This window comes from Chrysemys picta, chromosome 9 (assembly GCF_011386835.1).
Source record: "Chrysemys picta bellii isolate R12L10 chromosome 9, ASM1138683v2, whole genome shotgun sequence".
Taxonomy (NCBI): domain Eukaryota; kingdom Metazoa; phylum Chordata; order Testudines; family Emydidae; genus Chrysemys; species Chrysemys picta.
Genome location: NC_088799.1, coordinates 100,486,839 through 100,514,789, shown reverse-complemented (window position 1 = coordinate 100,514,789; position 27,951 = coordinate 100,486,839). Strand labels below are relative to the sequence as shown.

The 27,951-nt window shown below is 42.1% G+C and overlaps 1 protein-coding gene across 16 annotated transcripts in view; it reads left to right on the top strand.

Annotated features, from left to right (window-relative positions):
• The first annotated feature begins 4,252 nt into the window (after window positions 1–4,252).
• The window catches only part of PHF6 (PHD finger protein 6), a 50,309-nt gene continuing 26,610 nt past the window's right edge, over window positions 4,253–27,951 (top strand). For 3 of the 16 annotated variants that reach the window (XM_042851170.2, XM_005301066.5, XM_042851169.2), the window contains exons 1-5: window positions 16,338–16,588; window positions 22,497–22,679; window positions 22,898–22,999; window positions 26,587–26,720; window positions 26,986–27,029. In XM_042851170.2, coding sequence (XP_042707104.1) covers window positions 22,542–22,679; window positions 22,898–22,999; window positions 26,587–26,720; window positions 26,986–27,029 — 418 coding nt within the window. In that variant the 5' untranslated portion in view covers window positions 16,338–16,588; window positions 22,497–22,541. Of the gene's footprint in view, window positions 4,443–5,789; window positions 6,028–10,404; window positions 10,427–16,323; window positions 16,589–16,641; window positions 17,094–17,119; window positions 17,328–21,537; window positions 21,689–22,496; window positions 22,680–22,897; window positions 23,000–26,586; window positions 26,721–26,985; window positions 27,030–27,951 lie in introns of those variants that run through there. The other 13 variants (XM_065557365.1, XM_008178992.4, XM_065557367.1 and 10 more) reach the window with 12 other exon arrangements.

Below are 27,951 nucleotides of genomic sequence, written 5' to 3'. Positions count from 1 at the left end.
TTGTGTGAAAAAATACTTCCTTTAACTCTGATCTTTTGTTTCTCAAGTATATCTGCAACCCAAAATATTTAGCTGGAATGTATAATAATAATAATAATACACACTATAATAAAGTGTGAAGTACTTTATATTGTGCATCTCCACCACTTATTATTTTGTGATAAGTAGGTTTGTTTCCTAGTGGGGAATGGGATTGTTTGCAGGGACTGTAAAATTCTTGTCATTTTCTGTGTCCTATCATCGGTAGAGACAGACCTTGATTCTGGAGACAAATGCCTTCTTACATCAACCAATTAAGTTCTTTTTCACTCTGCTCTCTCTCGTTTTGTAACTTCTGTCCTCTTCTCTGTATAGAAGTTATCACCAGTGATACCTGCTGGATTTTCTTGAAGGCTGTGTTCTATTGACCTTCCTTCAAAGGGGGAGAACTCAGAAGCCGATTGACAGAAAGACTGCTTCTAGTCTGCTGCAGAGATAAGCACTAAAACTAAGTTTTGTTTACACGATTCATATTAATCAAGAACCTAAAGCACTTGGTTGAGAAGAACCCCCCCCCCCCGACTATATGAGGAGATGAGTGATTTTTAAAGGCTATTGGGCTTCTGTTCCATTATTCATATTTATAAGGGGGGATACATTTAAAAATAACCCATTTCAAAGATATTGGCCAGGTTTTGCCCGTCCCTCCATTCTAAGAGTGAGTGCATTCTCACTGAGGAATTTAATGGAAATTAAATCTGTACTGGAGTGGTCCATTCCACTCCCAAAGTTTCAACATAGTTTTGTACCTTGGATGAATGCTCTTCTGAATAGCTTAGAGGGGGTGCAGAAAGCCACCTTAAACTAGGGAATGTTTCTGCTAATTTACTTAAGTGCTAGAATAACTAGTTAAAATAAATAAATACAAGTGTAAAAATATAGAAGCAACCCATCCTAAGGGTAGAGGCTATGTCTTTGTAAATGGGGGCTGAGTGGTTTCCCCAAACTTCCAAAGCAGGCTGGGAAGAACCCTGCTGTCCAGCAGATTGAGAGAATCAAAAACCTGGTCCTGGAAAGTGGCATTTAATCATGTAGATTCTGATGGCCGTCCTGAATAGTTAAGTTTGGAAATGGGTTGGCGTTTTGGAAGTAGGAGGGAGACTGCGGAGTGAATGTGGATATGTTCCATGGGCTTTTGTACTCTGTCCCACGTCCAGGGCTGGCCCACAACATTTTGGCACCTGAGGCGGGGAGCTCAAATGACACCCCCATGCCCCCTCACTTGGGCCAAAATTTTTAAAGGTCTCAATTCTGCCTTCTTCCTGTTCTACTCCTCTCATGGTACTGCTCTGCTACCTACCCTAATAAAGGAGAACTAACAACTTAAAATGCCTTGTTCAAAAATTTTAAGTAACACTTAACTTTTAAACGCCTGAACAGCAAATGTAACTTTTCTTGTCTGCATAGTAAACACTGGCATTTTTATCTGTTTGAATTATCAAAGTGGTGCTTTCCGTGCCTTCTTGGTTGCAAAGATTTGAACTGCTTCCTGCTGAAGGTCCACAGTCTCCGCCAGCTCATGCTCTACTGAGATGGTTGCAAGGCCAACCAGCCTCTCCTTTGTCATAGTGGAGCGTAGATGTGTTTTTATTAACTTCAGCTTGGAGAAGCTGCGTTCTCCACTGGCAACTGTTACAAGAAGTTTTAGAAGTATGCACAGAGCAACAAAAGCATTTGGAAAGAGGGTGTCAGCTTATTTGTGCACATATATTCCAGAACAGCCTTTGGAGTTAATCCTGCTGAAATGTATCTTGAAAGGGCTTTCAGTTCATCACCTAAATCACTCGCATCAATATCACACATGTCATCGTGTGTCAACACTGTCTCTAGTGCCCTGTATTGCTGGTGTAGGTCTTCTTCAGCATTCTGGGGTTTTGAGTACATAAGCCATGGCCTCTCCACTTTGTCACCATTGGGGATTTGATGCCAATAATGTGTTGGATGGAAACTTCTATTTTCATTGTCTTTGGGAAACATGAAGTTTTTCACTTGCTGTGGCCCATGCAGTACAAGGAAGTCCCTCAGGCTACTGCTCAAGTGGGTCCACAGTCCTGGATCATCTAGACTTAAGGAACTAAACTCAGCAGCAGCTGTTTCTTGCGCCTCCACCAAACTCTTCTCTGATCTACACTTTTCTTCAGGAATGTGCCTGGTTACATCCTTTTGAGATGGAGATATGGATGCTGCAGTAGCTGCCAGGTCACCTGCACTCTGACTAACTGGAAGATCAGGCATCTGCTCACCACTCACATCCTCACTGGAGCTGGAAGGCTCACCGTGAACATTTGTGTCTATGTATCTCAGGAGAACTCCTGAGATACATAGACACAAAGATAGATAGAAAAGCTTCCTTTGTTTTCTGAATGCTGCTCCAGAGGGGCGGTTTTCTTCTTTCACTCATGACTGCTGTTCTGTGCCAGCTATAGTGGCTCTCAACCAGGGCCGGCTCTAACTTTTTTGCCGCCCCGAGCAGCAAAAAAAAGCAGCGCCCCGCCATAACACCCCCCCCACCGAGCGCCGCGCTGCCGAACAGCCCCCGCCCCCCGCCACGCTGCTGAACCCCCCAACGCGGAGTGCCACCGAACATCCCCCACCGCGCTGCCAAACACCCCTCGCCCCCTGCCGAGCGCTGCGCTGCCGAACACCCCCGCGGAGTGCTGCGCCGCCGAACAGCCCCCACCCCCCGCCACACTGCCGAACAACCTCGGCCCCCCCGCCACGCTGCCGAACACCCCCGTCCCCCGTGGAGCGCCGCACCGCTGAACACCTCCGCCCCCTGCAGAGCGCTGCACTGCTGAAGCCCCCCTGCGTGAGCACCACGCCGCCGAACACCCCCCGCCCCCTGCGGAGCACCGCGCTGCCAAACACCCCCTGCCGAGCGCCATGCCGCTGAACACCCCCCCCACCCCCCACCGAGTGCTGCGCCGCCAAACACCCCCCGCCCCCTGCGGAGCATCAAACACCCCCCACCGAGCGCCGCGCCGCTGAACACCCCCCGCCCGACGTGGAGCGGCGCACCACCAAACACCCCCCGCCGAGCACCGCGCCATCGGAACCCCGCCCCCACGCCGAACGCCGCACTGCACTGCCCCTCCTGCTGCTTTCTGTTATTCCCTCTTACCTTTTCTCCTGCCTGCCTGTTATGTCTCTTGTGCCTCCTTCCTCCAGCACAGCACTCCACCATCTCTGTGCATCTAGAGCAGAGAGAATACATATGCACCCGCAGCAGACACAATTTTCTACACTCTGGGTCCTAGTGGTGCCCCCCAACCGTCTGGCACCTGAGGAGGCCGCCTCAGTTCGCCTCATGATAAGGCCAGCCCTGCCCATGTCTAAGCCCTGTCCTGTGTGCTGCTGTGCAGCAACCTTGCTTCGTCCACTCTCCAGCCCTCATTTTGTGCACTAAAACGGCACCTATTCCAGTGCAAAAGGATCCTTTTTACTGCCTCTCTCCTTCCTTTCCTACTCCCTACCAGGCAAGCGCTTCAAGTGCACTTAAATTTGAGTACGTTAATTTAGCAGCATATCCAACTTGAGGCCAAAAATGAAAATTAGCCTTCTACCTTGTAAGCACCACTGAACAGCGGAACTGGCTGACTCTCCCTCTTATCTTCCGCCTTTACAAAAGTTATTCTCTGATCCTTTTTGGCCAGAGTGCTCCATGCAGCACTTTGGGAAGAATGTTAAGTGTGAATGTGTTTTATGAGGGACAGTAAGGATCCCAATTTGCTTGCATGGTTTTAAAGGACATGGGAGGCCAGTTTTAATTTTTAGTCCCAGATCAGAAGTGCCTAGTATTGTACTGTGTGCAGGATTTTTAAGTGTGAGTTTCATGTCCCTCCAGCAAGCTTGTCCTTGAGGGAGGGGCATGAAACATGCATATAATCCAACTTAATTAAAAAGTAAGTAGATCAATTTGTAGCACTGTGCTATTTTGTTCCCACATATTTTGTTCATGGACTGGGTGTCTTAGCGAACCAGTCTTGATAAAGTAGGCAGGATGAACACATATTTAACATAAGTTATAGTATTGTTTCCCCTATTTGAGGGAAGGAGAGTGTGATGGGGCATCTGCCCCACACTGCCCAGTAAGGGGTTAATAGAGCCCTTAAGAGACTGTGTGAAAAGAAGCCAATAGGAGAGGGGCTGTAAGGAGTGGCCAATCAGGGCCCAGCAGGCCCATATAAAAAGAGCCTCAGGAAACAGCAGGCTCAGTAGCTGCTTGGAGCTTGAGGAGGGAGGATTGTGTCTGGTGTAAGCTGCAACCCTGTAGCCTCTTGGATAGGCAGGAACCCGGGGAGAAGAGAAGGAGCTCTGGATGGGCTGCTTGGACTGAGGAGGGTGCTGTGGTCACAGGGAAGTGGCCCAGAGAAATGCAGTGATAGTAGAAGCAAAGGAATGCAGTAAGTGACTCTGATTTGGAGGGTACCTGGTCTGGGATGTTGAGTAGTGGGTGGGCCAGGGTCCTCCCCACTGGGGAAGTGGCAAGACAATTGACTACAGTTGCCACTGGGGAAGTGGCTGGACTAGGAGCTAAACTCCCCTGGTCAGGGGAACATTGATAGGGACATGGCTGGAGGGCCGAGTCACAAAGAGGATGCTGTGAGAGGGGCCGCAGGCAGACTGCAGAGAAGAAGTGGTGATGTGCAGACTGCACGTGTGGGTGTCAACCTTGAGCTAATTCCCAGAGTGAACAGGAGGAAGGTCCAGTCTGGCAGTGATTGATGTGCCCCATGACCGAGGGTAACTATTTTAATGCAAAATGCCCCAAATTTGCTTAGCCTAATAATCTGAAGTCTTTTTGTGGCTGTGTCGGAGAGGGGCAGCTCCTCTGCTGAAGTCAGCAAAGCTGTGACCGTTTATACCAGCTGAAGATCTGCCCTCCACTCTTTAAACCACTATCAATTCTTGATTAGTATTGGTTTAACAATTGAAAAATTAATGGTAACATTTATTCAAAATGCTTCACTTTTGAAAACCTTATTTATAGTCTTACTATACAGGCCTTTAGTATCCTAATGTTCCTTACAGGCCTCAGGCTAGAGTATATATTGAGCTTGAATATTGTCAGAGTCCCAAATGCCATATTTTTAGCATAATTGTTACTGCTAGAAGTAGGCTTATAAATGTCACTTGTAACTGGTACATTGTTTTTCACATGTATTTCAGTTTGTTTGCATTGAGTACTTTTTTTTTTTAAATCTTAACTTTTGTCTAGTGGGCTGCCTAAACTATAGTATGTTAGAGACCTCGTTGAATTAATTGACATGACGTATATGATACTGCGTGTAAATATCAGTGAGCTTTAGGCCACGGGCTGTTATTTTGCTGTTTATGGAGTTTTGTGAGTGATGACTGAAATCACTTTAGCTGCACCTTTTTATCAAAGGGCTGGCTGCTTGCTAGACAGTAGTTCTTGATGATATCCACTTCTGAATCTTTCTACATGAACAGAAGGCTGAATGTTGCCCCATATTTTAGCTTTTGGACGTCCTGCTTAAGTGCCCTTTAAAGTGGGGAAATCTTTCGGACAAAGATTGGAAACAACAGCATTGTATTTCACAGTAAATTACAAAGCTATACAGTAGTATTGGTGCAACACATTAGAAAGTCTGGTGCTACAGTTATGAAACCCATTCATTTTACGTACTAACGACAAAAGTAAAGACCTGTGTCAGAAAGTGTTTAAAATGTTTATGAAAATACTCCATGATGTTAAGGTGAATAAAGGTATAATACATTCTTTCTAGGTTTAGTGTAAACAGAAGGAAAAGATATAGTGAGGTTAAAACCACAGCTCAACATTAACCTCATCAACCTCTTCAAGAAGATCCCACATTGCTGAAATACGTAGCTGCTGAATATTAAATGGCTTTAGAACTCTAATCCACAGTGATATACTTCACACTCTTACAGCACTTGCACCAATCAAGGCACTTCTGAAGCACCTACCACTGTCCAATCCAGGGGACATATCTGTAGCTGGAGGTAAGACAATTTATACTAACTGAAGATCTAGGTGGTAGCAGAGGACAACATTACAGAACTAGATCCTCAACTGCTGTCAAATGCACTAACTGCACTGAAGTCAATGGGGCTACAGTAGCTGAGAATCTGGCCCAATGAATTTTGGCTCAGAGCATTCCTAGAAGTTAAGTATTCCATCACTACCAGAAATGGGGAAAACTGAAGCACAGAATTTAAGGGCCCTGCCCAAGGACACTTGGGAAAGCCTAGAAAAGAAATGGGACTCCATTGCTCTATCTGCTGGACGTGGCCCTTTTGTGTGGGTGAAGGGTCTAGTCCTGTACTAGTATACAGCAACTGTTAGGGTTAGTGCACAGGACTGGGAGTTGGGACACGTGGGAGCAGATCTTCCACTGGTGAAAGTGATCATAGCATTGAGCTTTGATCATTTATACCGACTGAGGATCCGCCCTAGGGATTCTAGTCCCAGATCTGTGACCTTGGGCAAGGTGCTTAGACCCAAAGTTTCAGAGGTGTCCACTAACTTTTGGATGCTTAACTTGAGATACTTTGGGTCTGATTTTAATTTTTTTACATCCATGTTGCTGTCATAATATTCTATCTAAAATATATACCTTACAGTGAGGACAATAAAATCATTTTCTTGGTTCACAGCAGTGGACTCCATCCCTTGCTGCAGATATGGTCTCCAGAATCTAAGCTTTAATTAAAAAATTTCCCCAGCCCTTATGTTTGTGAAGATAATCCTAACAATATGTACCACCCATAAAATGATGCAATTATGCCCTTTTGAGGCCATGGATAGCTTGAAACAGTAACTGAGAAATAAGAGCCACCCAATTTATTTTGTTGGATTATTAACTCTTAAACCTAAAAATATTTAACAAAATTGTTTAAATTAGTTCATTGCTGATCATTTTAGAAATGAGGAGTTTGGGGTGTAGGAGGGTGCTCTGGGCTGGGACCAAGGGGTTCGGAAGGCAGGAGCGGGATCAGGGCTGGGGCAGGGGGTTGGGATGCAGGCGCTGGGGATGTGGTCTCTGAAGTGGGGCTGGGGATTAGGGGTTTGGGGTGCAGGAGGGTGCTCTGGGTTGAGATTGAGGGGGTTGAAGGGCAGAAGGGGGATCAGGGCTGGGGCAGGGGGTTGGGGCATGGGGAGAGGCTCAGGGGTGCAGGTTCTGGGCAGCGCTTACCTCAAGCGGCTCCTGGAAGCAGTGGCATGTCCCTTCTCCGGCTCCTATGCGCAGGCATGGCCAGGCGGTTCTGCGCGCTGCCCCGTCCACAGGCACCGCCCCTAGAGCTCCCATTGGAGTGCTAGAGAGGGCCATTGGAGTGCGTAGAAGCCAGAGGTGGGCCATGCCATGACTTCTGGGAGCCGTGTGGAGCGGCCCCTGACCCTGCTCCTCGGCTGGAGCACTGGAGGGGGGCCATGCTGCGGCCTCAAGGACTCGCGTGCAGCTGCCCCCAACCCTGCACCCTGGCTGGAGCGCCAGAAGGAGGCTATGCCGTGGCTTCCCAGAGCCACATGGCGCAGCCCCTGACTCTGCGCCCTGGCTGGAGCGCCGGAGCAGGGTCATGCAGCTGCTTCTAGGAGCTGTGTGGAGCGGCTCCCGAGCCTGTGCCCCAGCTGGAGCACCAGAGCAGGACGAGCCCCAGACCCCTCTCCCCAGCAGGAGCGCAAGGGCCAGCTTAAAACAGCTGGCAGGCCGGATGCAGCCCACGGGCCATAGTTTGCCCACTCCTGCCATAGGACCTCACCCACCCACTCCCGTAATAGGTCCATAACCTCTGGCTGAGTTACAAATATTGATTTAAAGACTTCACGTTACAGAGAATCCACCATTAGTTCAAACCAGCAAGTGACCCATATCCCACACTGCAGAGGAAGGCCAAAACCCTGGGTTTCTGCTAATCTGACCTGGAGGAAATTCCTTTCTGACCCCAAATATACCAATCAATTAGACCCTGAGCATGTGAGTGAGACTGCTCCCCCTGCCTAGCCACATGCCTGGAAAGAATTCTCTGTAGTAACTCAGCCCTCCCCATCTACAGTCCCATCTTCAGCAGTTGGAGATATTTGCTAATAGCAGTAACGGATGGCCCATATGCCTTTATAGGCAACCTCATCATACCATTCCCTCCATAAACTTCTCAAGATCAGTCTTGAAACAAGTTAGGTTTTTTGCCCCCATTACTCTACTAGAGGCTATTCTGAAACTACACTCCTCTGATTGTTAGAAACCATTGTCTCATTTCAAGCCTAAACTTGTTAATGTCCAGTTTATATCCAGTTGATTCTGTGCCAACATTAATCCTTAACTTCAAGAACTCCTCTCTCTCCCTGGTGTTTATCCCATTGATAGGATTGCTCTCTGTAAACACATCTTCCTTCAACCTTTGCTTGCTTAGGTTAAACAAGCCAAACTCTTTGAGTCTCCTCTTGTAAAGCAGATTTTCCATAGCTGTAGTGTAGACATACCCTAAGCAAAGTCACTATCTCTTGTTTTTTGGTGTTTCCTGCATTTGTTGAAGCAAGACTTTGTACATTCCTTGTAAATAAATGGGACTCTATAAAAGAAAATACCAGACTCAGTGAAATTTAGTGAGGGTGCTTGTCTTTAACTTGACCTCCTAATTCATTTGCAAACTACAAACTGGCTGGTCTTTACAAGGATTTTACCTTGAGTTAGTTAACTAGGCTTGTGAACTAGAGTTAGCTCACTTGAGTTAAGAACACACCTTTTCTGGCAGGAAAATTATAAGTGAGGTTTGTTGACTCATTATTGCATGTCTGTTGATAATCGTAGAAATATAAAGGATGTAGAAGTGCTTTATAATGAGGACCAAGAGTATGGGCTGAGCAGTTCTTGAGGAGGGGCCTTGGGAGCTGCCAGCCTTGGAGAGAAGGCTTGGCTGGATTTGATGTTTCATTTCCAGTTCCTCTTGTAAATAAAGCCAAATCCCAGATGGGGATAAGATCTGATCCACTGCCATTTACGTGTACTGTATTTGAAACATGGTTGGGAAGCCAGCTGCTCAGAGTTTTATTTCAGTTAAATAGATCTATAGTTGTAATTGTTTGTTTCAGGCTAATTGAACCTCTAAGAATATCTTTTAACAGCTCTTCTGGTATATTCTGAATGAACTTGTGTAATGGGGTTTTCTTTAAATCGACCATTACTCTGAGGAAAATAAAGTGCTTTCTTTCCCATTGTTTTAATCAAAAGTTACACATACACACTGGATTTCTTGTAAAATGTATTCCCCTACAGCTGGCCTATAGAAAATCCAAAGAAACTGATCCTCTCTTTGATGGAAGATGAATGTTGTGTATACAGCAACTAGATTAATGCTATCTCTGAGCAAATGACAAGCTCTGCCTTATAATTTAACTCCTTTTTGCTTGATTATGACATTTGTTCTTCTGTTGAAATGGGAGAGTAAATAAATGAGTTTGTGTAATGAGCTTGTCAAATACACTGAGAAGTTCTAGAAGATCAAATTGTTGTTAATGTTCACTGGGCTTCTGGCCAGTGCAGTCAATGTATGTTAACATAAAGTTAGAATCTCCTTGTGTTGTCATGTAGTCATTATGATCAATCAGTCAGCCATAGTGTGGTAGCCTTAGCAACTTAAAAATATACTCTGTTAACACTATTTCACATGACCGTCACTCTCAAAATCGCTGGCTCTGAAAATGTAGATTATAAAATATTAAGCCACCTGGATATGTTATTTCCAAAACTCATGAATTCATTCTCCTTGCTGAGCTTCTCAAAGAAACGGTCAGAATTTACTACTTGTGGAAGGCTCAAGTGTCCAAAGAGAGCTCTTAAATGCTGCACAATAAAGTAAAGCAAATGGCTATATTCATTTCAAGTTCCTTTAGTAACAGAGGTAGAGACACTAGTGTTTGCAAAATTTAAAATAGGGCCAAATATCAGCCTGAGATCAGCACACCATGTCCCCTCCACCTTTGAATCTCATCTTTTTGTACTGAATGAGAAATTAATTAAATGACTGGCACCATTTTTCTCCCCAGGTTTGCCTGGACTATATAGCATCATGATGTATACTATGATCTTGTGCAGGACTTGAAGCTGACCATCATAACAACTGTCATCTCTGTCCTATATATTTTAAAGGTTTTAAGACCACTTGTGCCAGAGAGAGAGGATGGTCCCTTGAAGTATGTGTTAACTACTAAGGGTATGTCTACACTACCTGCCGGATTGGCGGGCAGTGATCGATCCAGCAGCGGTCGATTTATCGCATCTAGGCTAGATGCGATAGATCGATCCCCGAGCGCTCTCATGTCGACTCCTGTACTCCACTGCCACGAGAGGCGGAGTCGACGGGGGAGCGGCAGCAGTCGACTCACCTCAGTGAAGACACCACGGTAAGTCAATCTAAGTACATCGACTTCAGCAACATTATTCACGTAGCTGAAGTTGCATAACTTGGATCGATTTCCTCCTCCCCCCCCACCCCCCCGAGTGTAGATCGGGCCTTACACTCAACAATCTGTTCCACCTTGTATTTAACTGTGATTCTCTGAGTACGTTTCCCAGACCTGAAGAACTCTATGAAAGCTCAAAAACATGTCTGTCTCTCTCTCCAACAGAAGTTGGTCCAATAAAAGATGTTACCTCACCCACCTTGTCTCAAGTAAACCGCCATTCTGGACAGTTGTCTGTCCCACCTATTCTTATGAAACTCCAATGATGGGGATTCCACAACTTTCCTTGGAAGTCTATTCCAGAACTTAACTCCCCTAATCGTTAAACCTAAATCTTCTTGTCCTACCTTCAGTGAACAGAGAACAACTGATCAGTCCTCTCTTTGTAACAGCCCTTAACATATTTGAAAACTGTTATCAGGTCCCCCCTCAGGCTTCTTTTCTCAAGGCTAAACATGTTCAGGTTTTTTTGTTAAGCTTTCCTCATAGGTCTGGTTTTGTACATGTTTTAGTATTTTTGTTGCTCACCTCTGGACTCTCCAGTTTGTCCACATCTTTCCTAATATGTGGCACACAGTACTCAGCAGAGGCCTCACCAGTGCTGAGCAGACAATTGCCTCCCATGTCTTATTAATGTACACCAGCACAATATTAGACTTTTTTGCAACTGCATTGCTTTGTTGACTCATATTCAATTTATAATCCACTATAACCCTTAGATCCTTTTCAGCAGTACTACCACCTGGTCAGTTATTCCCCATTTTGTAATTGTACATTTGATTTTTTTTCCTAAGTCAAGTACTTTGCACTTACCTTTATTTAATTTCATCTTGTTGAAGTCAGACCAATTCTCCAATTTGTCATGGTAATTTTGAATTCTAATTCCATCCTTCAAAATACATGCAATCCCTCCCAGTTTGTCACCTGCACATTTTATAAGCATACTCTCCACTTCATTATATAAGTAATTAATAAAAATATTGAATAGTGACAGACCACTGTGGGACCCCACTAGATATGTCCTCCCATTTTGACACAGAACCATTTATAACTACTTTTTTGAGTATGGTCTTTCAATTAGCTGTGAACCAACTTTAAAGTAATTTCATCTAGACTACATTTTCCCAGTTTGCTTGTGAAAATGTCATTTGGGGCTGTGTCGAAAGCCTTTCCATGGAGAATTAACCTGTGCTGTAGGATAGTCCATCTTCCATGCATTTTGGAATTCCAGGCTCACACCCAAAACCAAAGAAGCAGTTTGAGTTTGCTCCTTAGATTCCCCTCTTGCCCAGCAGAATTAATTTACTGCTTTGGTTAATAGGTTTAACCAAAGATGTACTGTGGGTCCCCTCCGTCATAAAATCGGAGACAGGTCAAGAAAACAAACTTGGTCTTAGCTCTGAAGAACTGAATCTCAAAGTAAAACAAAGTCTGTAGGCAGACGATAAACACAAACCCCGGTGAATGATGTATATTTCAGAAAAGGAGTGAGTAATTAGGAATAATATCATGGAGCTTTACAGGGATAATATCAATACAGAGCAAAAAAATGGTTTGCATTTCCCTGGTTGAGTTAGAAATCAAGCATGACCTCAAGTAATGTCTAGTGGCATTTGCATTCACCACTGCAAATTTTTGTAGAATAGTTCTATTAGGCAATTGTATAATCACCAGGAGCCTCCAGCATCAGTTAGAATAAGATTACTGGGTTCTGTAGTTGCAATTACACAAGGGAGGGAGTTGCACATGTTTCTCCATTCCACCCTGAAGTGCCTGGAGATGCTGGAGTATAGTAGAGGCATCTCAGGAACCTGAGCTATATAATCTAAGATCATAAAAACTTAGCTTCTGAAGCAACTATAAAATATAATCATTCAAGGCCTCAGTACCACACATGAGGCCTCTAGCACATCTTGATCATAGCAACCCATAACATGTAAAGGTCAAGAAAGAAACAGGTTTTTAATTGACTTTTGACAGCTCTTTACTATTGTTTGCAGCTGCAGGAGGGCTAGGAGTACACTTTAGTCTTTATTAGAGAACTATTTTAGGGGACTGCTGGAGGGAAGCGAGGACTTGATATATGCCAGCAATGCCCCTCTGCCATGTACATTGGCCAAACTGGACAGTCTCTACACAAAAGAATTAATGGACACAAATCTGACATCCGGAATCATAATACTCAAAAACCAGTGGAGAACACTTTAACCTGTCTGGTCATTCAATGACAGACCTGCGGGTGGCTATTTTACAACAGAAAAACTTCAAAAACAGACTCCAATGAGAGACTGTGAGCTGGAATTGATATGCAAACTAGATTCAATCAATCTAGGATTGATTAAGGACTGGGAATGGCTGAGCCATTACAAACATTGAATCTATCTCCCCTTGTAAGTATTCTCTCACTTCTTATCAAACTGTACTGGGCTATCTTGATTATCACTTCAAAAGTTTTGTTTTCTTTCTCTTACTTAATTGGCCTCTCCGAGTTGGTAAGGTGTGTGTGTGTGATTCTATATGCATTGTCTTAAGACAATGTTATGATGGTGGGATTGTGATGCCATAGTTAAGGTTGCAGCATCATTTTCATTTTGACAGGAATGTTGAACCTTTATTTTTAAGAAACGCTTTAAAACATGGACATAAAATTCACATATTTGAATTTTTTATCTTGATTTGCTGCACCTGGGGTTAATACAATTATTGTGTGTAAACGACCCATGGCAGATGCTGTGATGCCAATCCTGTGGAGAACCTCCATATGAGAGTTGGAGGAACTGGTGAGTATAGAACTCAAATAGGAAACGCTGGAGATTTCTTTGACAATTTAATTATTCAAAGAGATTGGGGTCACAGGTGGACTAGGGATGTACAAGGTTAAATAGTTAACCGGTCAGTATTGGACTTACTGCTAACCGGACCTTAAGTGTTAACCCCGGCAGCTAGCTGGCCAGCCGGAGGAACTCCAGCCGTGGCTGCACTGGGCCAGCCAGCTGGAGCAGGCCCGGCCGTGTCGGGTTGGCCAGAGGGACACCAGCCCCAGCTGAGCTAGCAGGACCCCAGCCCCAGACACACCGGGCCGGGTGGGCCAGAACAGCTCCAGCGCCAAGCCAGCCCTGGCTGGGCCAGGCCAGAGCAACCCCAGGCCAGGCTGGTGGGACCCCCAACCCCATCTGCATTGGGTAGGCTGGACCAGCTCCGGCTGTGCCATGCTGGCAGGACCCCAGCTCAGGCTGCACATGTTGGCAGGACCCTAGCCACAGCAGCAGCGGGCGGGCCAGTACGGCCCTGGCCGTGCCAGCCATGTCCCAGCCCTGCAAATCCGGCAGGACCCCAGCCCCTGCCACACCAGGCCAGCTGGAGCAACCCTGGTTAATGATTAACCAGTTAAACGATATAATTTTAATCGTTTAACCGGATAACTTTTTAAACCAATATTTACATCCCTAGGGTGGACCTGATCCTAGATTTTGCAGCTTTGTCCTTTACTGCGAAATGTGGAGGCCAACCTTAGTTGACTCCTCCATTTGCTGGAGTGTCTTGCGAAATCTGTCAGGCAGTGGCAGATTAGCCACTGGGCCAATGGGGCCTGTGCCCAGGGGCCCTGGATAATTGGGGCACCCTTGTGCCCTGACCCACTCCGTCCATTTGGCACTCCTGCCAGGAGTAGGGGAAGCTCCTGGGCCCCAACCCCACTCCCTGGCAGGAGTGCAGGGTGCGCAGGGCAGGGCAAGCCCCCACACCCTGACCCTGCTCCCTGGCAGGAGTGGACGTTGGGGGATTGCAGGTAGAAGGGATGGGGAGGGGCCCCCACTTGCTCTGGCCCAAGGCCCCACAAATCTCTAATCTGCCTCTGCTGGCAGGGCTTCGTACTGGAAGAAGAACATCATCTGCACAGTCAAGGTCTGAGAGCGAGAGATCACCAATCTTAATGCCTATGGATCTGACAGAATGCTGCATTATAAAATCCATAGGGTGTTTCACCTCTTTTAAATCTCTTTTGGCAAAAATGGGTAACCTCTTGGGATCTGATCTTTGTCTTACACATTACTCCACTTATGCTAATTAGAACAATAATAGTTTTGAATGCACTTTCTCTGCCCTGTGTTGATTGGCTGTTTACTCCAACCCTCTTCCTGCTCCTCCCTCACAATCTTTTCCATTGGCCAGGAACAGCAAACTGCAGCCACTGGGAGCTGTGAGGGGCCATGCTTGCGGACAGTCAATGTCAGCAAAATGTCTTGCAGCCCGTAATTCAATTACACTGAGAGGCCGCATGTGGCCTGTGGGCTGCAGGTTGCATACCACTGGCTTAGCACAATGGAACCCCATTCTAGGTTGGTCCCTTAAGCACTATGGTAGTAAACATGATTATTATTAATAATAAAGTGGGAATATGACTCAAGTTTCTAAGGTCTTGTATTCACTGTAATGTCAGCTCAAGGTATAATGTGGGTGTTACCCCACTCTGACTCCTGTCCACACACACAAATCTCCAGCTCAAGTGAAGTGGTGCTTTAAACTCAAGCTAGCTGGTCTGTCAAGGGGTCTGGACTGACGTTTGAGTGCTGCTAATGCCCAAGGTAGCAGTGCAGTGAGGATGCAGCTACTGGCTGTGAGCTGAATTAGCACATTTGTGATTCTAATCTAATCATTCTGTGTAGCTTCACTGTGTGGATGCTTTCACTCCACCTAGGCTAGCTCAAATGCAGTAACTTGAGCTAACTGTTATAGTGAAGACAAGCCCTGAAGGGGGTTAGCCTGACTTTCAGCTATGTTGCCTTTCAGATCAATTCATCCATATATTTTAATTTATAAGGGGGGTCACACTCAGAGGCTTGCTATGTGAAAGGGTGCACCAGTACAAAAGTTTGAGAGCTACTGGTTTATTTAATTCATGCAGTAAGAAAACATCTTTTTTTTAACCTAAAAACTATCATCTTTGTATTATGGTGTGATGTATACTTTATTTCACTTGTTTGTCATACATTGGCAAGTCTGAATGTAGGCTTCACAGGGGCAGACAGGTGACCCAACTACCAAAAATAGTATTATTCCAGCTTCATCAAGTTTGCACTCTAAGACCAAATCTTAGTGGCAACCTCAGCAATGTTAAGGTAGAATAACTTCCCAGATGCCCAGGAAATGTGATCATTAGATGTGCTGATCTAAGAGTGGTTGAGGTCACTGTAAAGAGTTTGCATCAGAGGGCAAGTCTGATGGAGCTTGGGTATGTGTTGCTTTTTGGTAGCTATTGACTGGAGACAGAAATAAAACCTTTATCCAATGCTAGAGCATGTTACCAACAGAACAGGAGGCAGGCAAGGTAAGCAGATTTTCCCTCTACATCCCTCTTAACACGCTTTTAAGAGTGCGGTGGGCTGTGTCCTGATGCAATGGATCTGTCACTAAGCAAAGCTTTTGTGTGACTGTAACCAGCGGGAGCAGGTGCCCCAAGAGCCATGGGTGGCAGGTTGTGAACTCCTTGAGGCAGGGGTTGTCTTTTTGTAGAGCACACCCCCTGCCCTGGGGCCCTAAGGGGGGGTCTGGTGGTGGGAGTGCATCAGGCAAGGCCCTTCCCTGGTGTATGAGCTACTAGGCTCTCCAGCCCTTCTGCAGAGCCAGCTCAGTCATGCGCACGCGCAGCCTCCCAACCTCCAGTTCATTCTACCCACAGCAGCCTTCAAAATGATTTGTACGCAGGCGCGGGTCACCCTCGGTGTCCCCCAGAGGTCATTCTACGCACGCGCGGCTTCTCCATTTTCCCCATCCCCGCCAGCTGTCAGGTCCAACTGCGCACGCGCTCCCCCACCGCCCTCCCCGGCAGCCGACGACTTCGGATGCTCGTGTGCGCCTGCGCTGGAACCGCCGGCCGCTCCGGGACCAGGCCTTCTCGGCCGCGCCTCGCAGCCTCGCGCACCAATCAGGCGCCGGTGGGAACGTCGTGACGTCTTGGCGCCAGCGCGAAGCCGTGCGTGCGGCGGCGCAGCGTCCCCTGCCCCGAATGAAAGGGAAGGTCCCAGCGCCAGCGAGCGAGCGGTTCTGAGTGCCCAGCGGCGAGCGGCCCCCGAGTCCTCGGTCCCCGGCGCCCCGCCCACCTGGGTGAGTGAGCGAGCGGGCGGCCGCGCACCCTTGAGGGAGGCACCGCTCGGCGCCGGCCCAGCTGCCTGTGGGCGGCGGCGGAGCCCCTGCCCGGCCCCTCCGCCTGAGGAGAGACCCCCCAGCCCGCCCCGGCGCGCGCCCCCTCAGCTGGGGGGGCCGCCGGGGCTCAGGCCTGAGGAGCCGGCGAACAGCCCCCGGAGCCTCGCGGGGGCTCGCCCTTCGGGGGGGGGGGGGGCGGACCCTAGCCCGTCCCGTCCCGGGGTAGCTCCCGAAGGGCCCGACGATCCCCCCTGCGCCCGGTGGGATTCGTGCCCTTGTTGGAAGGGGACCCCAAAACGGGGGGTCACTTTCCTCCAAGCCTCGACTGTTCTCCCATCTCCCAGGGCCCCCGTCTTCTCCTGGCGCTAATCCTGTAGCTGGGAAGCGCCCCTGCCTTGCGGGGAGCCCTAGGGACCGATTTCCGCTTGAGGATCCCACCCCAGGGACACTGCCGGCTACGGCAGAGGTAATTCTTCCTTCTGAGAGGGGCACCCTACTCAGCTCTCTGGCTTAGCTGCCTGCTCCACCAAACTATTCAAGCCAGGGTTTGACCCTCCTCCTGTGAGGTGGCTGCCCCAGTTCATGGTCTCCACGCCCCCTTCCTGGGTGGGAACCCCAAACTTTCCTGAAAACAAATCCAATTCATCTGCTGCAGGCTGGTTACACCAACCTCTCTTTCAGTCTTCGGTGTTTTCTATAGGTATGAAGTATATGGAAAATCTTGTTTGCATATACCTTAAAGCTGAGATTTTCATGTGATTAATGATTTTGGGTGCTCATTGTTCCCCTAGATACTTTAAAGGGGCTTAAGTATCAGGGGGTAGCTGTGTTAGTCTGTATCTACAAAAACAACAAGGAGTCTGGTGGCACCTTAAAGACTAACAGATTAAAGGGGCTTGATTGGCAGAGGATGGGTAATCTGCGTTTTCTGACGATTAGGCCCCTTTAAAGTACTTCAAGTGGAGTACCCAAAATCGCCAGTCACTTGTAAAAATACTTGCCTAAATGTTTTTTTTGTGTTTGTTTTTTTTATCTGAAGAAGTATCCGAAATCACTTTTCTAACAGGTTTAAATAAAAAAAAATCTAGGCACGTTTCTCTTGTGCTTCTCCCAGTTGTCTCAAATTCTGTTACATGTTTTAAAAAAACAAAACCCAAACAATCCTGTGTTTGCATAGCACCTCTAATCATGAAGAATCCATAGTTTTAACAAAACAATTAATCTCTCCTGTGGAGAGCCTTGCATATAAACTGTAATCCAGTATTCTATGTAAGAAATAGCCAGTTTGGGCCTGACTTTAGCTAATAAATAGAGCATGAAGAAAAGCTCTTGAACTTCCTTTCTTATCTTTCTTTCCCTCCCTCAGTGCTGAGTAATGTTTCATATATTGAGATAGTGCCCTCCTTGTTTTTTCCCCTGAGAGATGTTGAATATTGGAGAGACAAGATGGATGAGGGAATATCTTTTATTGGACCAACTTCTATTGGGGTGAGAGAGACAAGATTTCAAGCCACACAGAGCTCTCTCTCAGGTCTGGGAAAGGTACTCAGTGTCACTGCTGAATGCAAGATCGAACAGATAGTTTAAGGGACCATTCAAGGCGAAGTGGCCTGTTAACATCCTTGTATACATAGGACAAAGGGAGGGGAGGGGGCTAGTGAGTTACAGATTGTTGTAATAAGCGGTAAATCAAATGTCTTTATTAAGACCATGATTTTTAGCAAAGTTATGAATTCAGCTTCCAAGTTCATCTTTTGCAAGGTTTCATGTGAGGATGAGGAGTATGCCTGTTTATTGTGCATTTAGAATTAGTCCTATAGAAGATGGTAATAAAACTAAGTGCAGGGCTTAATGTAGTTTGTGTGAAAAACTCTTACAAAAATAAAGATATCAAGAAGGAAAAGATGAGCTTGAGTACTGTCTTAATATACATCAATTAAACTACACAGATGAACAAATTCTGAAGAGAGAATTACAAAAAGAATCTCTTTCTGTGGCTGAGAATCTCTTATCACAGCTTTCATTTTATAAGAGATTTTATTGTGGAATTAGGTACCCTTTAGATAGGATCTTGGAAGATATTGACATGACCTCAGTACAGCTTTTAAAAAAAAAAAAAAAAGTATACTCATCTGAGTCTTTTATATAGGTTGCTAGTACTGATCTCCATAGTCAATGTTTCTATGATATACCTCTGTTTACAGGGTTTATAGCGTAACTGTAAATCTTGCTTTTGACTGAAACTTGGCAAGTAAGGTTTCAGTTCAAGGATATATGTACACGTCACATTTTTTAAAAAACAACAGCCCAGTTTATAGTTTATTTTTAAAAGTGGATTGGAAGAATATTTTGCTGATTTTGAATTGTACCTGTTTTGGTGTTCAAGTGAGAAGTAGGTTGGTGTTTAGTCAGTAATCTGGATTAGACATTCTTAAACTATTTTCAATAAGAAATTAAATGGCAAGATTTTAAATGTTTGCATTCAGGTTTATGGATTTGTAATGTGGCAGGGCAACTGGTTCTAACTGTTTTCAGAAAATGTAAATTAGCTAAAATAGAGCTTAAAAATAAAGGTTTCTGCTTTTCTGAAACGGTCAGATAAACCTAGCAATTTTTCTCTACTAAATAGCTTGCTCATTCTTAACCTATGTTAATATACATTCACTGCAAGCCATGGTGGTGTTTGATGTGAATTTATACAAAAAAATACATGTGAAAAGGATGCCAAGTGCACCCTATGATATGAAGGAAAGGATTTCCAGTACGTACCAGATTGGCATATGCTATGAAAATAGGTTAATATACATCATAGGTGAACAAATGTAACTCAAAGTCAGTAGTATGGATAAAATACTTCTTGTACTAATCAATTTCTTCCGCAAGCCCTAAGCATGTATAAATAATGTACAAATGCCTAGGTATACAGAAAACACATGCAAACAAAAAGCACAAAATTAGAGAGAGCATTTTTAGTTTTCCTTTAAAAATGCTTTGGGAATAATAAAGTCTGACTTTGATAGGAATGTGTGTTACCTTTCTGGCCTAATCTTTGCTTTTTGCTGTACTTGCATTTTAAAAAATATTTTAAAGTATTTGAATAATCATGCCAAAACACAATTTCAGCCAGTTAGTTGCATCTTTTCATTGCTGTGCTAACAGACAACCTGCTCAATGGATCACATATTACCATCATCTAAGTTATAAAAAATACAAAATTATTTCAAGGAGTAAGATCATATAAACAATAGTACATACCCTATTAACCATGTACCTTGTTATATGTGTGACTTAGATGCACTGTATAACGTAATGCTGAAGGCTAGGTGACTTCAACCACCTGTGAAGAACATATTTCTTTATCAGTAGCTTCCAAGAAGCAAAATATTAAAGTGAGCAATCATTTTGACTTCCATGGTTGTTATGAATTATTCAGATTTTCCAAAATCTTAGTTTGCCATTCAGATTGAGATTAAAAGGGAGAGTCTATTGATGTAGCAGCAAGAGTGATTGACATACTTAAAACCAAATTTTCCGTATGACTCCCGTTTTAGCCAATGGGACTTGTGAACACACATCCAAGGACAGAATTTGACTTTAAATTTCTTAAGTTACTTTTATAAGGACTGTCATTGTTGCTGCTACAAGAATTAGTTCCTGAATAAGAAAATAAAGTAAGAAAAATTAAATACAATGTAAAGAAAAAAAGTCAAATTAAAGCTAACCCACAATGAATGCATTTAGCCTTGTGTGTGTGTATGTATATAATTGCTGTAATATTAATTATATTAAAACAGAAGTTATTCTTGCATTTTACAATATCTCCAACCCATTATTGCATGATTTATGTAAAGCTTTTGAATGTGACCTAAGAACAAAAAATCTTTTTATATAGTTTCCTTCTGTTCTTCTGAAGCTTTTTCCTGCTTCCAAAATCTCATTTAGATTTTGAAAGAATTCAAGAACATTTTGAAAGTCTCTTTCCTTTCTTCAAAAGCTAGCCCTTCTTGCTGTTTAATAAATGGAGTACAGTTATTTTATTTTGACTTCTCTTTAGAAAAAGATAGTAAGTAAATTTTTTGTGTTTAACATTTAAGGGTTCTCTGCCACTGCAAAAGGGTGTGACTCATTTATTCACATTGGCACTTTTTTATGTGTAAATCAGCTAGATCTAGAATATATGCATTCTTGTTAAAAGTATGTGTCATCAATCTAGTAAATTGCTTTATAGTTAAAAATGGAAGTAAATGAAACAGTAAAAATAACAAGCACTAGAGATAAGGCATTCGTACATCAAAACGTAAATATATCTTGTATTAAGCATGGCAAGAAAAATGTTTTAAAATTATATCTATGAAAATTTGTGAATAACACTACATGAGAATTAAAAGGATCTTCATTTAACAGTATTTTATATATAGAGGCATATAAACTTAGCACTATTTCTCAACTTTCTGTAATAAAAATAAGGAGTGATATTAGTGTCTAGGAAAGTGAGGAACTTGTAGCACTTTCAAGAGCCACGCAGAGTTCGGCTATGCAAATTTCACCAGTCAGTTGTATAATTGCAAATCAGTCCTGACCTACGATGCCTCTGCCACTGTAACCAAGGCCCTTTTTTAGTAGAAGTTCTGAATTATGTAGTGGTCTTCCTGATTTAGGTGGGCGTCTACTGGAGACGAAGGCTGAGAGCCATATTCATTGCCTATGTAACCAGAACAATACTGAGATCCAGATCTTCAGAGAGGAAAAGCAGTAAACAAGCATGCTACTTAGGTTCTCGAGTTAGACCATGTTAATTATATAAATTATAGCATGTTTATATTATGTTATGTTTTCTTTTAGAGATGTAAAGGTGAATGGACACAAACTTCAACTTTAGAATGGGTCCCAAAAGTGTGTATCCTTGAATATTGGATGTTTTAGGGCCCAAACTTGCAATGAGAGCCACCTAGACAGATTTGTCTATGAAGTCTCATTGAAGTGGATCCACCTATGTGAATCTCATTGCTGAACTGGGGCCTTGGTGTTGTATTTTTAACTGTTGCTCGTAAAACATAAAAAGTATGTGATTTATGTGGAGTTTAATCTTAAATTACTTTTCTTAGGATAAGAACAGCTGTTGTCATGCAAATATTCAGAATTAGGGTAAGGTTGCAAAAAACAGCCCTGGATCTTAAAGGGTTTCTGTTGCAGCATATTAGTCACAAATATTCACCTCTAAAACTTTGTTTGTGACTTTAACTGGCCACAATGTATCCGTGTAATACCTAAAATGGTAAAATTTTATCTTCTCATCTTGTAAGGACAGTTACTCATCTTCATCTTTACAAATACGAGTATTTAAATTCAGTACTTATTAGCTTTTATAGATTGTAGCCTAGTTTTTTTATTGCTGCTTCTAAAGGAGTTCAGTAGAATGGGTTTTATTGTATGCTAAGGAAACGCTCCCCCTGTGCAGCGTGCTTCTGGAATAAATAAAAAGAAAATGGAATGAGAGACAGTATTGCGTCAGGATTTCCCTAAGAGCCCTAATGATTGCTATACCTGTTATATTTTTCATTTCCTCCTTCCCCTCTCCTCTCTCAGCCTTTACATTTGTATAAATTTTATAACTTCTCTTACTTTGGGGACCATTTTATGCCTTGTTGCCATATTCTTATAAAGATTTGGGGAAATACAGCTTTTGCAATATACATGTTTATCATATATTATACTCTAGCTGTGTGTATGAGACAAATTATATTCCACTCTGAGACATAGTGGATGTTTCAGGTATTTTAAGAGAAACACAAAGTAACTTGAGTAAATATAATTTAAATTGATTTAAGTTGAAATTAACATCACTATTGGACATTTTTATTCTCTGTAGCATTTGTGAGGACTGAAGTGTCATTCTAAAGCCATTTTAAAAATCATGACAAGCTCAATTGGACAGAAAAAAGGGTCTTCAAGGCAACGGAAGTGTGGTTTTTGTAGGTCTAATAAAGATAATGAATGTGGACAACTATTGATGTCTGAAAACCAGAAGGTGGCAGCACATCACAAATGTATGGTAAGTAACAGAGGAAAAGGAAGTTAAAGCAGTGAGTTGTTAACTACATTATGTAAACAAACGAAATCCTGAATGATTTCAGCCCACTTGTGGCAGTGGTATATGTTACTAATACCACTGTTTATTTTTATTTTGAAATTGTTCCTTTTTACAAATATAATTATTCCATATTACTGGAAACCCTTTAAAATTAAGTTTTGTTTTTACACAACTTGCAGCTATTTTCGTCTGCATTGGTATCTTCACACTCTGATAATGAGAGTCTTGGTGGATTTTCTATTGAAGATGTTCAAAAGGAAATAAAAAGAGGCACTAAACTGGTAAGTCTGTAATTCTGCCTCTTGAAAATGGAAAAGTAGCATTTTCTTAACTTCTGCAAAGTATCTAATGAAGTAATTCAATGTACTACTGAAGTTATCTATTGTATCATATCTTTTTTAATAAATGTTTTCCCTGTGCCTGTGAACTCTAATGTAGTGGGTAATTAACCCATGGGAGGAGTCATTAAGATAAAACTGGTCACGCATTTTTAAAAAAGAGGGTAAATCTCAGAGAAAGGGTAGGATGGTAGTTAGCTGAATAGCCACCAACAGGTGTGATCCCTTATTGAAATCAATAGGAATTTTGCAGTTGATCTCAATAGGAATAGGACTGAGTTCTAAATGTCAAATGACTAACGATGGGAAGCTTCTTAAAGCAATCAGTTTGTTTGTATTTTAATCATAATGTGTATAGTCTAATTCAAATATATAAATAGGTTATTTTGGAGATTGTGGAATATTTTTGGAATTCCTAAAAATGAACGGCAAATGTTAACATTTTCACTAGCACTCGCTTTATGTTGTCAGCAAATAAAGATCCTTATAGTGAATATGTGGCATAATTTTCCCAATCAAGTTTTAAAACTCATTAACAAAATAAATTTGTTCTTTTTAATGGGCTGCATACAAAGAGAAATCAGCATTTCTTAAATTTACTTTCCTATTTAATATTTTCTGACAGATTTCACAATGGAAGCACATTCCAGGGAGCTATGCAAGTGTAACACTGCTCCTTTACCAACATTTGGTTTCACTGCCAAAAACTGTCCTTTACTGCCAAGATACTTATTACTTCCATTTTTTAATGATTTAATAGAGCCTTGGGATGCAGATTTTTCATGAGATGCACATACTGAAAACTAGTTTAGCCTCAAACTGCTACGGAACTGTGTGATATGAACTGCTGTTTGTTTGCAAGGCATTACTCAATTTTTAAGCAGATTTCTGTTTGATATAAGAGCTAGGTATTATTATGATCATCTTTCTTATCTGGGAGATGGTTGGTTTTGGAAATATTTTCTAACAAGTGATACGGTATAACTAAAACAGTCCTTAGACACTTTCATTTTTGGGGGGAGAAATGGGGGAGGGGGTCTGAAAGAGGCTTTACCAGGGATGCTTTCTTTGGAGGCTGAAGTTGCATGATGTTGCACCTCATTATACTTACAGCCTCGTCACTAAACAGTACAATACTTTGCTTAGTCTTTTTCAGTGTGGAGTTTTATTTGCTCTAATTATATTATGTCTTCATTGAGTTATACTAGTTGGAGTGTGATTGGAGATTTGATATTTATAAAGAGCAGAGTAGCATATGGCTGTGGGCCAACAAGAAATCTTTTAAAATGGTTTTACGAGATCTGTATGTTTGGAATTCATGAGAATATAGATTTTCTTTGTGCTTCTGAATCTTTTTTGTTCTATCAGTAACCTGTTGGAAGAGGACGGATTCTTAAAGCACACCATCTAGAGAAACCAGGCACTTGAACTAGGTCCAAGTTTTATATGAAGAGGCTAAATGGTTTTGTCCTGATAAGCTTGAATGTGCCCTCTCTTCAAACATGTTGCACTTAGTGATTTGTTTTCCATTCTTGATTGGTCCTTTTATAGGAGAAGCAGTAAAGCACTCAATGTGGTTCTCCAAATCTAATAGTCATATTGGTAGTTTTTACTAAATTCTGTCTGCTGGCAGACAGAGTTTAAGGAGTTGTCCTATTTTGGTAGATGTTGCTACTTAGCAAATAGGCACTGAAGACTTGAAGCTACTTCTGCATATTAAAGCAATGATGGGAGAAATGCAGAATATTTCTGGTAATAGTTGACGGGTTGAGCTATAATAGGCCAGTAATATCAGCTTGTTCTTAATTTCCAGTAAATGCGCTGATCTGAGGTCATTATTGCTTCTATTAGCTGTATGTGAGAAGAAACCCTTAAAAATGTTTTTTTTTGTGCTTAGAACTTTCCATGTGCCTGATGTACATAGAGAATTAAAAAAACCAATAAAAATCATTCCAACAAATTAAAAAATTTATTTCAATGGGAAATAGATCAATAAATCAATATAAAGGTTCTTCTAGTTTGTCATTTTACCAGAGATTTCACAGCTTATGTAAGAGTAAATTGTGCCTGTCTAACCTATTAAAATATATGAAAATTAAAATAGTGGATAAAAGGGAACTGATAGATATGTTTATTTTTAATGTGTAAATACATTTTAATAAGTAACTTCTTGTGAGCAACTTTAGGAAACTTGAAATACAGAGGGTTGATTAGACACCTACCATGGATTTAAAAATTGATTAAGAGCAATGGAACAGTATGAATAGAGCAGTTCTCAATTTGTAGGGAGGTAAATAGCAGAATGATCCAAGATTCAGCTCATTTTTTGTTTTATTCAGTTAACTTCAAGATGGGGTAAATAGTGGGGTTACAAAACTTGCTGGTGGCAGGTTTATTTAGGTTAGTTAAGACTAAGAAGAATTGGAAGAACTGTAGAAGGACCTAATAAGCAAGGCAGTTAAGCAAGATGATGGATGGGTAATTTTACTCTTCATAGACTTATGCAAGGTAATGCATATTGTAAGGAACAATTTAAACTGGTCATGTATGCTGATGGGTTTTGAATTAGTTATAACCTTGCAGGAAACAAATTAGATATAAATATTTAGCTCAGTAAACATACCTCAGAATCAATCAAAAACTCAATAAGAGTTTGAGCAGTGTTAAGAAGCTAGAAAAAATATGATGAATATTAATGGCATTATATACATTGACTGTATGTCTTCCCCTTTAATTCAGCACATGAAGAAGGGCCATGAACATTTTTAGAAGCATAAGAGGTGTTTCTCAAATGAGAAACCATTACAAAGTAGTGTGGAAAGTGCCTATCCTTGGAAAATGAAGAGTAAAGCAATAGCCCTCTATGTAGCCTTTTCTATAGCATAAGAACAAAAAGGTGGTGGTATTAGTACAAATAAGAGACATTCCTTTTGTGTACCACAGTGTCATGGAATATGACTGAAGCAAATTATTAGAAAGAGGGTTAGACAGTTGTAGGGGAAAAAATGGCAGGCAGCTGCAGTTAACTAAGGTAAAATTTCAAACATTCAGTCCTTATGCTTCAGGGAATAAACTGATTTGCCAGCTGAGGTCAGCAAGAACGTCCCCTTTCTCTCCTTCTTTCATAGTATAATCCACAGTTGATCAGTGTTTGGTATAGCCCACTCTTGGAAGCATAACATCTAAGTGAAAAATTAAGTTTGTTCTAGTATGGCACTTCTTACTTAGCTAAAGTTATTGGATTATTTTTCCACTGCATTAATAATGAAGACGATAAAATTATTATCATGCTGTTATATTTTATAATTGAGTAGCTGACATATCTATCTCTCCTTTTAAAATTAATTAAAAATGACACTTGGGGAAAAATGCGGATAAAGACCGTATGACTAAATACATTGCTCTCCGTAATGCCATCTGTTTGGTGAGGAGGGAAGTTATTTTATGCCTGTTAGTTCCAATTATTTCCAAAGCCAAAAGTATTAAACTACTGCTAGCATGAATTTTATTTTTCTTTCTTTCTATTATAGATGTGCTCTTTATGCCATTGTCCAGGAGCAACCATTGGTTGTGATGTGAAAACGTGTCACAAGACATATCACTACTACTGTGCATTGCATGATAAAGCTCAAATAAGAGAGAAACCCTCACAAGGCATTTACATGTAACTACTATTTATCTATCATGTTTCTGTTTGTATTTATATTTCACGCTCTTGGTAAAACTATCATTGGAATACAAATATATTGGGTTTAAAAAAATATATAATGGTGAATATGGAGTTTAATATAACAGTGTGCTAGACTGTCTACATTTTTTTACTGCAAAATTGGAATTTTAGAGAGAGTTGTAAATGGGGTGAAATGTACTGCTATTTAAATTAAACTAAATAAGCCCTGAATCTGACAGTTTAACTGCTTTGTTTATAGGATTTTATGCCGAAAACACAAGAAAACTACACGTAACTCTGAAGGTAAAACTATTTAATGTAATTCTCTCCCCCCCTCCCCCCCGACAGATACTCTGATTACATCTTAAATTTTGTGGAAAATATAAATGTTTTGGGCAAACTAGGACTGGACTAGAATTAGATGTGTTTCTGAAAGAATTAATCTGAAGCTGAACCTATGTAGGGAATTTGCATATGGTGTTAAGATGCTAAAAGGTAGGCATCTGATTTAAAAATAAATAAATAAATCCCAGAATGCTCTGGGGTTCTGATGCTCTGTCATAATAAAGATTCTGTGAAAGTAATGTGTTCCCTCTTGGGAAGAATCTGATTTGTATGTTCAGGTAAGTATTCTACATCTTAAATGTGTCAGTTTTGTCAGGCAATGGGTATATCTTACGCTGTTTGTAACAAAATCCTACAAAACTACAGTATTTTATCAGTTAAGCTTTAGGTCTTCCTTTCGTACTATTCCTGATAATTTTGTCATAAATTAGAAGAGAGATCTGGTATTATATATAAGGGGTTGTGGTCAGATTACCCTTTGAAATGCTGCCTTTGGCTATTTGACCGATGAACTGATTAACACAAGCTGTTGTATGAAAGCACTCATGCAACTGTCTCATAACTGAGGGGGGACTGTTGGAACGGGTGAGGCAGTTGGGCAATACATTTAAAATAGCTTTAATATGTTGTATGGTCTTTTGACATTCAAACCCAGTTGCACAATTGTGTAGTGGTAGTCTTTGCCTTTTTTCTATTGTATTTGAATTTGGGTAAGTAGAAATTAGTTTACCTTTTCATCATTCTAAATTGAAATGTAACTTCAAATTTAAACAATGAAGAAATGTGTTACTGTGTCTTTTAGTGGTATTTTTGAATCTCTTGTAAATTGTCATTTCTTTCTGCCAAATGCATTTTATTTAGCATATACATATTATTTTGT